The sequence below is a fragment of the Polypterus senegalus genome, chromosome 11 (assembly GCF_016835505.1).
Source record: "Polypterus senegalus isolate Bchr_013 chromosome 11, ASM1683550v1, whole genome shotgun sequence".
In the NCBI taxonomy this organism is placed as follows: domain Eukaryota; kingdom Metazoa; phylum Chordata; class Cladistia; order Polypteriformes; family Polypteridae; genus Polypterus; species Polypterus senegalus.
This window is the reverse complement of record NC_053164.1, coordinates 69,620,192-69,634,874: the sequence shown is the minus strand read 5'-3', so window position 1 is coordinate 69,634,874 and position 14,683 is coordinate 69,620,192. Positions and strand designations below refer to the sequence as shown.

General features: G+C 37.5%; 1 protein-coding gene across 2 annotated transcripts in view; it reads right to left on the bottom strand.

Annotated features, from left to right (window-relative positions):
* LOC120539152 (H-2 class II histocompatibility antigen, A-U alpha chain-like) overlaps positions 1-13,714 on the bottom strand; it is a 52,374-nt gene extending 38,660 nt beyond the window's left edge. For both annotated transcript variants that reach the window (XM_039768960.1, XM_039768959.1), the window contains exon 1: positions 13,561-13,714. In XM_039768960.1, the coding sequence (XP_039624894.1) occupies positions 13,561-13,642 (82 nt within the window). In that variant the 5' untranslated portion in view covers positions 13,643-13,714. The remainder of the gene's footprint in view (positions 1-13,560) is intronic.
* Positions 13,715-14,683: the final 969 nt, after the last annotated feature.

The window sequence follows — 14,683 nt, the reverse complement described above, 5'->3', positions numbered from 1 at the left end:
CTTCCCCACTTGGTTTCTCTGCATAGTCAATCAGTAGAAGGGCTTTTTTCCTTCCATTGTGCCTAGCTTCTCATATAGCTCAACATATGCCTTTGTCTTAGCCTTCACCACCTCTTTCTTCACCTTGTGCTGCATCTCTTTGTGTACCTGTCTGCTTTCATCACCTCTCTGGTTATCCCAGTTCTTTTTCGCTAACCTCTTCCTTTTTATGCTTTCCTGTACTTTCCCATTCCAGCAACAAGTCTCTTTGTCTTCCTTCCTCTGTCCAGATGTTACACCAAACACCTGCCTAGCTTTCTCCCTTACCACTTCAACTACGGTGTTCCAATCATCTATCCTGTCTCCATCACCACCCAGAACCTGTCTCACTTCCTCCCTGAATTTCACACAATAGTCTTCCTCTTTCAGCTTCCACCACCCACCACCTGATCCTTGGTTCCACTCTCACTCTCTTTTTCACCTCAAATTTCATCCTGCATACCACTAATCGATGCTGTTTGGCTACACTATCCCTTGCAACAATGTTACAGTCTCTAATCTCTTTTTTACGTGGCATTTTCTACATAGGACATACTACCTGTGTGCACGTTCCTACACTCTTATACATCACCCTACGCTCCTCCTTCTTCTTAAAATATGTATTAACCACTGCCATTTCCATCCATTTTGCAAAGTCAACTATCATCTGCCATTCAACACTTCTCTCCTTAACACCATACCTGCCCCAGACCTCCTCATCACCAATGTTCCTGTCACTAATGTGCCCATTAAGGTCTGCTCTGATTACCATTCTTTCTTATTTGGGTATAATCTCCATCATTTCATCTAACTCACTCCACAAATCTTCCTTCTCCTCCATCTCACATAACACTTGCAGGGCATATGTGCTGATGACATTTAACATTGCCCCTTTGATTTCCAACTTTGTACTCATCACTCTGTCAGACATTCTCTTCACCTTCAAAACACTCCAAAGATACTGTGCTCTCAATATATTTCAAATAAATTCAAAGAAAAATGATGAATAATGCACATACAGAGTAAGTGGCCTGTTCTGCAGAATTAGTTTTTACAGGGATTTAGAAAATCTTATACTGCTGATCAGTTTTTTCTGAGTCATCTTTGACAAACAATGCACATTTCACCAAATGATTTTGGCTCACTACATTTAAAACAAATATAAAAACTGTCACCATCTTCTGTTGCTATCTCCCATTTTCCTTTTAATAGCCTCTAACAGATATTTGAGTGGTGGTTAAAGTGGAAGAAGCTGAACTTACAGTGTTTATACTTCTATGAAGGGGGAGGAGTCCCCTAGGCAATGGGGAGTTGGATCTGGGAGTCCTCATCTCTACAGCTCCAATTCCTGGTTAACACTTACAATACTGGGAGGTTCTGGGTAGTGTTGGTATAGAGTACTGAAAGAACAAGTGACTATAAAGTACAAGTGATGACTGCATATTGGTGCGTAATAACTGCTTTCAAACTTGCAGTACCCCAAACAATATAACATAGAAGTGCCAGTAGCACTGGTGAGTACCCACCCACTTCAAACACTGGTTTTATCTGGTGAATAATACACTACTTAAAACAAGAAGGACACCAGAATTACAAACTGTCAGTTTGGTCATTATTCATTCTTAAATGTGTATAAACCCTGTAGTATACATTTGGTATGTTTTTCAGCATAGAGTGTATACATTTTAAAGAATGTATTATTTCCTAATCAGAATTTCAAACAGAATGTAAGCTTATCTTTGTAGATGCAATGATAGTGAGTTTTATATGCTTTCTCATTGCTGGTCACCATGGCTAATTCTAGACAAGCACTGCAAATAAAGATTTTTTTCCAGCTTTGTTGGTTGTTTGAAGTTACAATGTGTTGTATGTAACTGTCACATCATTCGCAAACCCACTTAATTCAATTCAGGGCACTATGCAAGAGCCAGCCCTGGGCAGAGCATCAGTCTGTCATATGGATCTCTCACATACACCTACACACTTAGTTCAAGAATGCTGTTATAGTGCTTCTACTTTTAGAAGGTAGATAGGTAGGTCACCATTGTTACTGCAAACTTGATTTTTTTGGGGTATTTTAAATGTTACATTTTTATTCAGTCTCTTGCTCACTCCTTCTCCACATCTTTCACTTATTCTTTGGGGAGAATATGTCTGCTGCAAAATGTTCTTAGTAAAGGAATGAAAAAGTGCATATTACAAACTTGAAAAATATTCATAAAATTCAGAAGAAATGACCATTCTTGTATAAGTAAAAAGGGTCTGAAGTGAAATTCTAAGTAGGTCTCTGAAATTTAAGTCAAACAACAAGTATAGCTATTTGAAACCAAACTGACTTTTTCAGTGATTTTCTGACATTTCATTACAATACTACCTGCAAATACATGATCCTAAAATGTTTAAAAATACGTAGAAAAATAAGTATTATCAAAACATTATTATGCTGTCATTTATTAGTTATGTGAAAATATAGATTTAACTTAATTTTAATAGTTTAACTGATTTAAATAATAGTTCAGTTATACTTGACTATATATATAGTCATCATTTCTGTTTCCAATTTTTCACTGTAACAGCTCTAGTTGGTTTATACCACAAATTTGATATATAGACTATTTTTGCACTACAAGCACATTTCATGAAATCAAATAATTATGATAGCCTTGCAACACAAGTGAGCTTGTGTTGAACTATAAATCTTCTGATGGGCTGAGACACAATGGTTACAATAATGTAACTAGATGTAAGCAGGAGTTTCTGATACTCATTAGACACTCTAACCCACACATCATTTCTGCTGATCAACAGCCATGTAGATGAATGTTCTGCCACCTCTATCACACTTTTGATGGCCCTACTCTTGTTCATTTCATTTCCACTAGGCCTTCCATCCCTGGCTGTGACACTTGTCCACAAGGATCTTTTTCTTCTCATTAACCTCCTAAATTCTGCTTTTCAGGAGACAGTCATGTCCAATATGACCACCTGCCTTGTAGATTCAACAGATAAAGGATTTTCAAATAAAGAATGTAGCTCAAAGTGTTTTAAAAGATGACGAAGAAAAAATAACAAATACAAATTAGAAATGCATACAATAAATTTAAACATTACATACCAAAAATATTAAATAACAATAAATTAGTATCATTAATCCAACATAGATATGCAAGTAATATAAAAATTAACAGTTGTTATTTTGTCTCTAAAGATAAGTCCATTGGTATGGTCAGATAGCTGGAGAGGACAGAAAAAAAAAACTCCAGATACAAAATCCAAAAGACCACCCAGCCACAACTGGACATTCTACAATCCATGGATGTGTCATAGTTACAAGATACTCTTGCAAGTTCTTTCTCTTCATATTACTAGCATATCAGGCAGCTGCAGCATGCTTAGGACATGGGGCAGTGGCAGATAAGGCCACTACATATACCCGAAAAAAAAAAAAATACAAGAGTAATTATTAGTCACCAGCGCATAAAACAACAGATAAAGTTATGTTTAATGAAAAAGAACCAGATACTAGTAATTTACAGTTAGGTCGATAAATATTTGGACAGAGACAACTATTTTCTATTTTTGGTTCTGTACATTACCACAATGAATTTTAAATGAAACAACTCAGATGCAGTTGAAGTGCAGACTTTCAGCTTTAATTCAGTGGGTTGAATAAAAAGATTGCATAAAAATGTGAGGCAACTAAAGCATTTATTTAACACAATCCCTTCATTTCAGGGGCTCAAAAGTAATTGGACAATTGACTCAAAGGCTATCTCATGGGCAGGTGTGGGCAAGTCGTTATGTCATTATCAATTAAAAAGATAAAAGGCCTGGAGTTTATTTGAGGTGTGGTGCTTGTGTGTGGAAGATTTTGCTGTGAACAGACAACATGCGGTCAAAGGAGCTCTCCATGCACGTGAAAGAAGCCATCTTTAAGCTGCGAAAACAGAAAAAACCCATCCGAGAAATTGCTACAATATTACGAGTGGCAAAATCTACAGTTTGGTACATCCTGACAATGAAAGCAAGCACTGGTGAACTCAGCAACACAAGAAGACCTGGACGTTGACGGAAGACAACAGTGGTGGATGACCGCAGAATCATTTCCATGGTGAAGAGAAACCCTTCACAACAGCCAACCAAGTGAACAACACTCTCCAGGGGGTAGGCATATCGATATCCAAGTCTACCATAAAGAGAAGACTGCAAGAAAGTAAATACAGAGGGTGCACTGCAAGGTGCAAGCCACTCATAAGCCACAAGAATAGAAAGGCTAGATTGGACTTTGCTAAAGAACATCTAAAAAAGCCAGCACAGTTCTGGAAAAACATTCTTTGGACAGATGAAACCAAGATCAACCTCTACCAGAATGATGACAAGAAAAAAGTATGGAGAAGGTGTGGAACAGCTCATTATCCAAAGCATACCACATCATCTGTAAAACACGGTGGAGTCAGGCAGTGTGATGGCTTGGGCGTGCATGGCTGCCAGTGGCACTGGGACACTAGTGTTTATTGATGATGTGACACAGGACAGAAACAGCCGAATGAATTCTGAGGTGTTCAGAGCCATACTGTCTGCTCAAATTCAGCTAAATGCAGTCAAATTGATTGGGTGGCGTTTCATGATACAGATGGACAATGACCCAAAACATACAGCCAAAGCAACCCAGGAGTTTATTAAAGCAAAGAAGTGGAAAATTCTTGAATGGCCAAGTCAGTCACCTGATCTTAACCCAATTGAGCATGCATTTCACTTGTTGAAGACTAAACTTCGGACAGAAAGGCCCACAAACAAACAGCAACTGAAAACCGCTGCAGTAAAGGCCTGGCAGAGCATTAAAAAGGAGGAAACCCAGCATCTGGTGATGTCCATGAGTTCAAGACTTCAGGCTGTCATTGCCAGCAAAGGGTTTTCAACCAAGTATTAGAAATGAACATTTTATTTCCAGTTATTTAATTTGTCCAATTACGTTTGAGCTCCTGAAATAAAGGGATTGTGTTAAAAATGCTTTAGTTGCCTCACATTTTTATGCAATCTTTTTGTTCAACCCACTGAATTTAAAGCTGAAAGTCTGCACTTCAACTGCATCTGAGTTGTTTCATTTAAAATTCATTGTGGTAATGTACAGAACCAAAATTAGAAAAAAGTTGTCTCTGTCCAAATATTTATGGACCTAACTGTAAGTGATCGAGAGAGAGAGCCAAATTAAAAAGGTGCATTTTTAGTAGTCTTTTGAAGAGTTTATCTGTACTGGCTCACTTTAGCTCTAATTGTAAAGTATTTAAGATTTTTGGTGCATAGAAATAGAAAGCTACCTTATCAGTTTTTTCATGCTTCACTCTCAGAATGAGGATCAAGCCAGTGTGAGAGAATCTAAGATTACAATTGGGAATTTAAGGGGATAAGCAGCCCAAAATATAAAAAGGTGCTTGATTGTTTAGAGTGTTATATATAATTAAAACTATTTTAAAAATCAGTCCTAAAGGACACATGCAACTAGTGCAGTGATGCTAAGACTGGTGTGATATGCTCAGATTTTCTCTTTTTGGTTAAAATTCTTCCTTCTACATTTTGGAGTAACTGCACCCAACTTATGTCTTTTTTGGTAATTCCAATAGGAGTGCATTTTAATATTCTAGACATTTTAATGGGACCTCATATATCAACAATGGCCAAAGAATGCATGTTTGAATGCCATGTTGTTATATCAAAGCTTTGAACTTCAAGAGCCTGATTGGTCACTTGGATTGCGGTTGTATCCTTAAGGCTGCAGGTGTACATTTTTCCCAGGCCCTTCACTGGCTTTTCTGTGACCGATGGTATTAGTGCTTTGCCAGTGTAGAAGTGAAGTGCATGCAGTATATGATCTTGCCCCTCATCAGCAACAAGGATCTTGACTTATGTGGCTTAAAGCGCATCAGTCTCACAAGCTCCAGAAGAATCCACTGGCTTCCAGGCACTGACATAATAATGAAAATGAGGTCATCTATGAACACTCTTATCTCTTGTGGTGGCTGCTACAACACCGAAGACTGATAGTGTGCCCCACCACTCAACTTCTGCCACCTTTACCAGCATGTTTGCTAATAAGGCAAAGAGTATTAGGAGATGTTAGAGCCCATTATGATGGATTTCTCTGACTGCTGACACCTTGACTTCAACTCTGTAGTGGTGAGTCTCAGTTGGAAATTTCCATAATAGTCAAGGATAAGATCCCTCATCCTGCTTGGAACACAGAACTGATATAGGGCCTTTTCCAAAACCTTATAATGTCATGACCCATAAAGATAGGCAAGGTCCATCCAAAGTACTGCCTTCACTTCCTTCCCCATTCTAGCTTCCTCATTGAGCTCGATGACAGTCCCCATATGTTCCAGGCATTTTGGCACAGTTAGGATTCCTAAATTTTGCACTGAAGGATTAATTCACTTATTCTTTAGGAAATATTCTGTCTGTCAAGAGGAACAAAACTGGTTGATAGTTTGTGCTTTCTCCTTCTTTAGGATCCATACTTCATCAAACCTCTACAGGTGTGCCATCTGTGGAAACTTACCTTCAAAATCATCCAGAATTGGCAGAAAAGCCTTAGTCACCTCTTATAGAACTTATAAGACACTATGGTTACATGCACTGCTCTCGAGACTTCTTGAACCTCCTTACAACTGGGTTAGTAATGTAACTTGGTGGTGTAACAAAAAGAACTGTAGTGCCCTATGTTTCTCTCCCTCTCTGGATGACAGCTGGTGTCCTGAAGATATTTGTCAACCTCCTTCTTCAGGCATATTAGCTGCCCACTGTTCCTCAGCCTAAGCAGCTTCTTTGTAAGCCAAAGGGGTTTGAGATGAAAACAGTTTGCTTCCTGATTGGTGTACAGTAGTACAAAACTCGCCTAGCAATAGCAGAGGTTGGATCTCCACGCAAAAAAAAGCATTTATTTCATGTCTGCTTGCCTCTCTGCTGATGTCAAAAATTATTAAAATAAATGTTTCTTCACACATCAAATTTAAATTAAACTCATAATTTGTTGCAATTTAGGGAAAAATGCTATGGCATTAATATACTGGATGTTTCATATTTGTCTAATGTTGATCAGTTGATTCCAGTGGTGGTTTGTAATGTGGGGCATTGCGCCCCCCCCGTACAAATATTTTTAAAACTCTACTAGATTAATTAGGTAATGCAAAATAATCATGAAATAAATGTATTTATTTGCGCAACGTACCTGGTGTCAGCACACGTCAACATCCATTAAAAATTGGTTGTTTAATTGTTTAATTTCTGTGTGAATACCTATATTTCCAGAGTGAAGGACACTGGCCAAATGAGTCTATGTACGTTCTTCATCTTTTGCAAGCAGATGACCTGAGGCTGCCCTGTAATTTGTTGCTTTCAGGCTTTTCTGGGGACGAAGCTCTCTGCACCTCAGATACTCCCACATTTATTTGCAGCGAATTAGCATTGTTTTAGGTTTTTTTAATCGCACTAAATCAAGTTCATGTCCATGGTTCGCAGTCCAGTTCATTAACGTAACTACAGATGAGCAACTTCAAGTAAAACTTCAGTAATCAAAGAAAATTTAGCTATTTCTTTAATGAAACAGCCGTTCTTAAATCACTCACTTGAAGAAAAAAAAGAAGATAAAGGAGGTTGGACTGGACCAACCTGACTTAAGAATTCAGCAGCAGGCAAGTGATCGAGGTCGAGCTTACATACAGACTTTTTCTCGCTCTTTTTATGACAAATGGAGCTGGCTAACTGGATGTGTTGTAAGTAATTTCCCAAGACCTAAAGTGAAAAATGCAAGTGGCATGAAAGTAGCTGCAATCATCCAGAGCAGTGTTTTTCAACCAGTGTGCTGCAACATAGTGGTACACCTCGAGAGCTAGCCAGGTTAGCCATGGAATTAATAGTGTAGCGCACTTGGGTTTGAACTTGAGAGGGACAACATCCTTGGGTGGTCAAGCCCTTTCTGAAGAGAATAGGCCTACCTGGAGAAGCTGGCATAAAAGCAGCTCTGTGAGTGCCATGTTAGAATACTTCAAACATGTCTCCTGACTGCTACTGTAGATTGAATCTACCCTGGGTGTGTGATCACTAGCGATCCTCACAGGGCTGGTGGATAGTGGGCATACAAGTTGCCTCTGAGGCAGAGAGGGATGGGCAAAAAGGCAAGAAGCTTTGGGATACCACCTAAGTGCTCACAACATGCCATGCCTGCAAATGCTGATCTCAGAGCTCCTTTATTACCGGCCTCTCCTGTAGTCCCAAACCTTCGGGCAAATGAGCATGTGTATGAGATATACTGTATATGTGTTTGTGGCTAGAAAGATAGTGGTGTGCCTTGGGATGACACTGATCTAGGCAACAGCATGAGGCTAAATTTGTTTGGCAGGCTTAGTGAAAGGACTCAGTTTAGGCAGAAAATAATTGAGAAATTTTCAGGCCTATTGGAAAAGAGGGCAAAATTTATGTCCAAGGAAATATAGGTATCCTGATTGTAAATGCAAAATAAGATTTAGGTTGAACTTGTCCTGTGGATGTAGAACAAGACAGGTTGGGGGGGAGAATTATGTTTTCAGATGTGGGGGTCTATGGATCTTACAAAGTGGATTTATGCCCAAGTGAGAGTAAGTCTGGCAAACCTGCATAGGACTAAATAAATGAATAAAATTAGGGTGGGAATGACTATATGGGTGTGGTAAATAATAAACTGGGATGCAAGACTTGAGAAAAATCAGACAACTAATGATTGTATGATGTGGATTTATGGAATACAATGGAAATGGCCAAGGACTGGGCACTCTATTAGCAGAGGCATAAGGGATGTGTTATAGGACAGATGATGTCCATGTTATTAAAAGATTACAGAGGTGGGGGTGGGGACAGAATGGGGAACTGGGCAAGTTGTCAGGGGATTGAGCAGTTTAGAGACAGGTATAGTATAAAATGTGGGTGGCAGGTGCACCTGTTCCTTTTCACATCTATAGGGCAAGTTATGGGAAGAATAAGGGGTCTGTGGATGTCACGGACTGAAGGTTTGGTGCACAGTAGAAATGGGAAAGCTGACATCACATTGGGCAGCATGGTGGAAAGGGTATAATACATTTTAGCCTGGTTTTGTCCTATGGGTCTGGTACAGGACAGGCCAAGATGTGCATTGACACTATGTTGTGGACCACAAAAGTATGTGGAATGACCAGATAGATGGATAAATAGATATGAAATGCACTATCTTACTATATAAAAGCGGTCGGGATGTCCTTCCATCCCGTGAGTGCTACGCAGGCGCGGAGTTTCACACGCCCCGTCCATTTTGCAATGCACGATGGGATTTGTAGCTTCGTTTTTCCAGGTAAAAGATGATTTTCAACTCCAGACTGTGCAATATCTTCTTCTTCTTTCTTACTATATAAAAGCGGTTGGGATTGTCCTTCCATCCCGTGAGTGGAAAGCGTAGCGGTATTCCGCTTATCACAGACTTACTACTTGCAGCTTGCGGTACGAAGCGACATGATGTGAGCAGAGTTCTGGTGCTCCCATCGTTCCCTTGCTTTTGTACGCGATGCGCTGGAAAAATAGACAAAATTATGTCTCTGGAAATAATTCATGTTAATGGAGTACAAATGCCTCACCGCATAGTAAATATCAGGGGGGTTCAAAAGGGCGACCTCAATATAGAAAAAAAGTTTAAATTTCATCACAAAAATAACAGAAACTACGAGTATTAAAGTAATACCGCTCAAATGCAATATAAGCAAATTATTGAGTTTGTATAAAATATCAAATTGATCTACATATTGAATTGCCTTAAGAAGTGGTCAACTTAAAAGTCGGTCGCCTTAAAGGCGGGTGAGCCTAGTCTAATAGATAAATGCTGCTTCAGTTTGACCCCCCAAAACTGTGTCCCTACCCAAATTTTTTTCACCAGCTGCCACTAGTTGATTCACTGTTACAATAATGTCTTAGCATCTGAACATGAGAAGGTCAGTCAGTCAGTCATCATCCAACCCGCTATATCTTAACACAGGGGTCTGCTGGAGCCAATCCCAGCCAGCACAGGGTGCAAGGCAGGAACAAATCCTGGGCATGGTGCCAGCCCATCGCAGGACACCATACACACACACTAGGTACAATTTAGGATCGCCAATGCACTAACCTGCATGTCTTTGGACTGTGGGAAGAAACCGGAGCACCCAGAGGAAACCCACGCAGACAAAGGGAGAACATGCAAACTCCACGCAGGGAGGACCTGGGAAGCGAACCTGAGTCTCTTTACTGCGAGGCAGCAGAGCTACCACTGCACTACCGTGCTGCCTCTCGAGAAGGTCACTTCTTTAAAATCACACTTTTGTTTTGCACACTCATCATCCTGGTTCACCCTAAACTACATACTATAAAAGTGTATGGCAGGCAATTGGAATGGCTCTATAAAAAGACAGGTCTTTCTGTACATGCAGAAATTTATAAAGAATCCATAGAATGCATAAAGGCAAGCAATTTCCATAGGTAAAACTATATTTGTTCATTTGACATTATGACTAATGGTGAGGGAAATTGTGTCAAATATTTCATCAGCATCATCTTCATCTTATGTTTGTGAAAATTTTAACAATTACTTCTAAAGGAAGGTCAGTACATCCTTCAAAAGCTTGGATAACTGCACCTTCATTATCTGTCAGTTTTGGGGCTGAGAGCTGTCCTGAGCACAAAATTAGAGCATTTGATTACAGTCAACTGTGAGCTTGTAAAAACTAATGTAAGCTCTCTAGCTGCTGAGGTAAACCATGCCAAAAGAAACATACACGGTTTGCATCATAGAATCTAGAGCTGTAAGTTCTGTTAAGTTACAATCCAGTATACCATTCTACCACGAGACAGAAAATACTGTGGTAAGAATACCAACCAATTAAAATTCATGATTGCAGTTTGATATTCTCAATGTGCAAAAAATGTATAGCTTTTCACCTTACATATAAAAATGTATTAATGGTAAAAGGTTGTGCATCTCTCTGCATTAAGGATAATTACTCCCCACCCCCTTTCCCAGCAGATGGCGCTGTTCTACAAAAATTGAATAAGTAAACTCATTTCAAAGATATAAAGCATTTTAAAAATGTTCATAGCATTAGCAGTTTTTGCTGCATTGGGAATTTATTTATTAATGTTTGTGTCTGCAGCTGCTAGTCTGTTTCTGGGTTGCTTGGAACGGACCTTTTGACATTGTAATATTCTTGGATTTCCTTTGTTCATTTGCAGCCAGAACTTTTCAGCTGCACCTTGGGGCTTAACGTCTACACCCTATATATTTCATTAATAGGTTTATATTGGTGTATAGAATCATTATTTGTCAAGTGTACAGAGTACAGTTGAATTCTTATTTGTATGTGCTAATCATTGCTACTTAGCATTAGGTTAAATATTGCTGTATAGTACATTATACAGTTTTAAGTTCATTTTTATTACATTTATACAGTATTTACTATTGATGTTACTCAATACTGGAAACAATTAAAACTAAAGATTAGTGTTTATCAACTAAAATCAAATAAAATCATCAAACACAAATATTGATGATGGAAGTTTGAAGAAGGAAAAAAAACAGCATAGTACCTACAGATTGCATGGTGATGTTATGAGTTCAGACTAAATGCAACTGTTCAGTGAAGTCTTGGCCATACTATAATAATTCTTTACATTTATATAGCACTTTTCTCACACAAAGCACTTTGCAAACTCCACAAAGGGAGGACCCAGGGTGTGAACTCCTGATCTCCTAACTTCAAGGCAACAGTGCTGCTATTCCATTAGCAAAGCTGCCACTTCAAGATGGTAACAGTACAAACAGCTCTGAGTCTGGCTTTGAGTTGCCAGCCTAATACTGAAGTAATCAATTGGCTTATTAAAAAGATGGATAATAATATCACAGTTAAGAAATGCCAGAAAGTTTGGAAACAATTTGTGGCTGTGCCAATATAATAATTATTCGTGTTGCATTTAAATTTAGCAAGATTTTAAGAAAAAAGGAAGAAAAAAAATAATAAAACAGACAGCAAATTTAATATTTTCTGCAATGATAGCTGCATAATCAGAAACTGTTCTGGAAGTATCAGAATCTGAGCTTTATCTACATTTGTGAAAGTAAACAGAGGTACATTGAACAATGTATACTGTTATTCTACATTTGGTAAATCTGCCAACAGTGTTATACAGCACCAGAGCCTATTGTGACATCAAATGGTAAAAGGCAGAGACCAAGCATGTCAATCCTTCACCTAGAACATCAAATTATGCTAAGCTATTTTTAAACCACCATTAAAGCTGCCCTTGTGATGGACTGGTGCCCTTTTCATGGATGTTTCCTGCAATGCGACCAGTGGTGCTGAGATAGGCCCTAGCCCATCACAATCTTGAATTGGAATAAACAAGTTTGAGAATGACATGATGTGAAAAGACTGACACACATATCTTTAGAATGGAAGAGGAAAATGAAATACCCAGAGAACGATCACACAGACCTGAAGATATTATGTAAAATCCTCATACAGCACAGACTGGTTATGGTCCAGTGATGCAACAGCACTAATAACTGCACTACTGTACCATAGAGCAATTAAAATGGTATAAAAGCTAACATTTGTAAAAGTAGGCATAATATACCAGACTATAAGTATAATGATGATTAGTACCAGTGCCCATAAGTGTTTTGAAAGTTCACTTCTTGATCAAATCAAATTAAGCCAAAACATGTTATATTGATCTCAGGAGATAATTTTAACATTACCATAGCCTAGACATGTCATTAACATTCAGACATAAATAAAACTAAACAGAATGCAGTTCAGTCTAAAAAGTAAAATAATTCTAACAGATATTTCAATATTTTTTGTATAATTACTATATTAAATTAGCTGGGTAGTTTCAAGAAATGAAATAACGAAAGAAGCTAGACAACTTTTTATTTATTATAAATTTAGCAAAGAATATACTAAAAGCATTCTTTCAGTTACTTGTGTTTACAAATAACAACGATAAAAGATTGGAAAGTCCTTAAGTTTCAAACAGATTATCTCAAAAATATACATACATATTGTAATAATAAAATAACAAACTTCAGTAAAAGTAAAATTACTTTTCAGTAAAAAAGATTTGGTATGAAGAGAAGCAAAGGTTTTTGGGAGATATTCAGTATTTCTTTGATTCACTTCTAGACTTAGGTGCATAACAACTTATTGAAAATTACAGTGACATGATGCCTATGCTCTAATGTTTATTATCAGATCTTGATTTTTGGTAATACTGCTGCTTTCATTGTGATTAACATCCTGCAGTCTATTAGGTGCATGCCACACTGCTTAGACATAGACTACATTTCCTTTCTTTATTAAAATATTTGTATATTCAAGATGCCCTGTACTTATAGATTTAGCATATATCATGCATGTAATGAATTTACATAACTATACAGAATTCAACAAACATTTTCAGTTGTTGTAAAGTAGACTTTAATGTCAGATTATACAAGAAAAATATTAAACATACCTTTCTGTGTGAATGTATATGTTACTCCAAAAAGAAAAGTTATCAGAAGCAGAAAAATATTGTTAATCTTTCTTCCTGTCATCTTTTTGTATAAATGTCTTTACAGATACAAATAGCAACCTTCGCTTCCAATTGCCTTCCTATGAAATGCAGTTTCAAGTGTAACCTGCTTCTGTTTTTGCTAGATATGTTGGCCCATTGTCATCATTGACCAATCAGTGAATTTGAAAGCACAGTGTAATGTAGTTGCTAGGAAGATGAGAAAAATGTGCACTGTTTTCTTTAATGAGAAAAATAAAACTACTCCTAAGATTATAATACCCTTCATACTATTAGTTATACATTCAATTAAATATGGGAGTAAATATGACATTTTAATTACCCACACATTAACTGGGTAAACATAACAAATAATAGAGCATATACAATCAATTTCTCTATCCAATATGACAAAAACTATCTAAACTTAATTATAGTAAACATTTAGATCTCATGATTATAACATAGTTTCATATGATTTTGCAAAATGATTTATCAAAAAGAAAAACAATGTCAATTTTTTTTCAGAATGACAAATCCTTAAAGGAAACACATTGAGACAAATTAATGTGTAGTGACAACTGAGGAGAATTTAAATGAAAACATTTAAATGTAAACTTTATAAAATGTAGGAGAAGTTCATTGAAAATTTTAGAAGAAAATAATAATTTAAACAAATCCATTAGTTATATAGAGTAAAGAAAAATATGACATAAGGAAAAATAGTTGTATAACACCAACAAGATAGTGTGATAATGTGGCTTGGGTTCCTGACTTCCTGATCCAATTCTGACATGTGTACGTAAACAATTATAATATATTCTGGTTCTACATATTACCTTGCAAAAAGATGTCCACTGAGTGTTCCATAATAATAGGTGCAGCATAGGGATTACAAAAGAAAAAGGTATGAAAAATGGCACAAGACGGTTAGGGAAGAATGTACAGGGTGGGCCATTTATAAGGATACACCTTAATAAAATGGGAATGGTTGGTGATATTAACTTCCTGTTTGTGACACATTAGTATATGTGAGTGGGGAAACTTTTCAAGATGGGTGGTGACCATGGTGGCCATTTAGAAG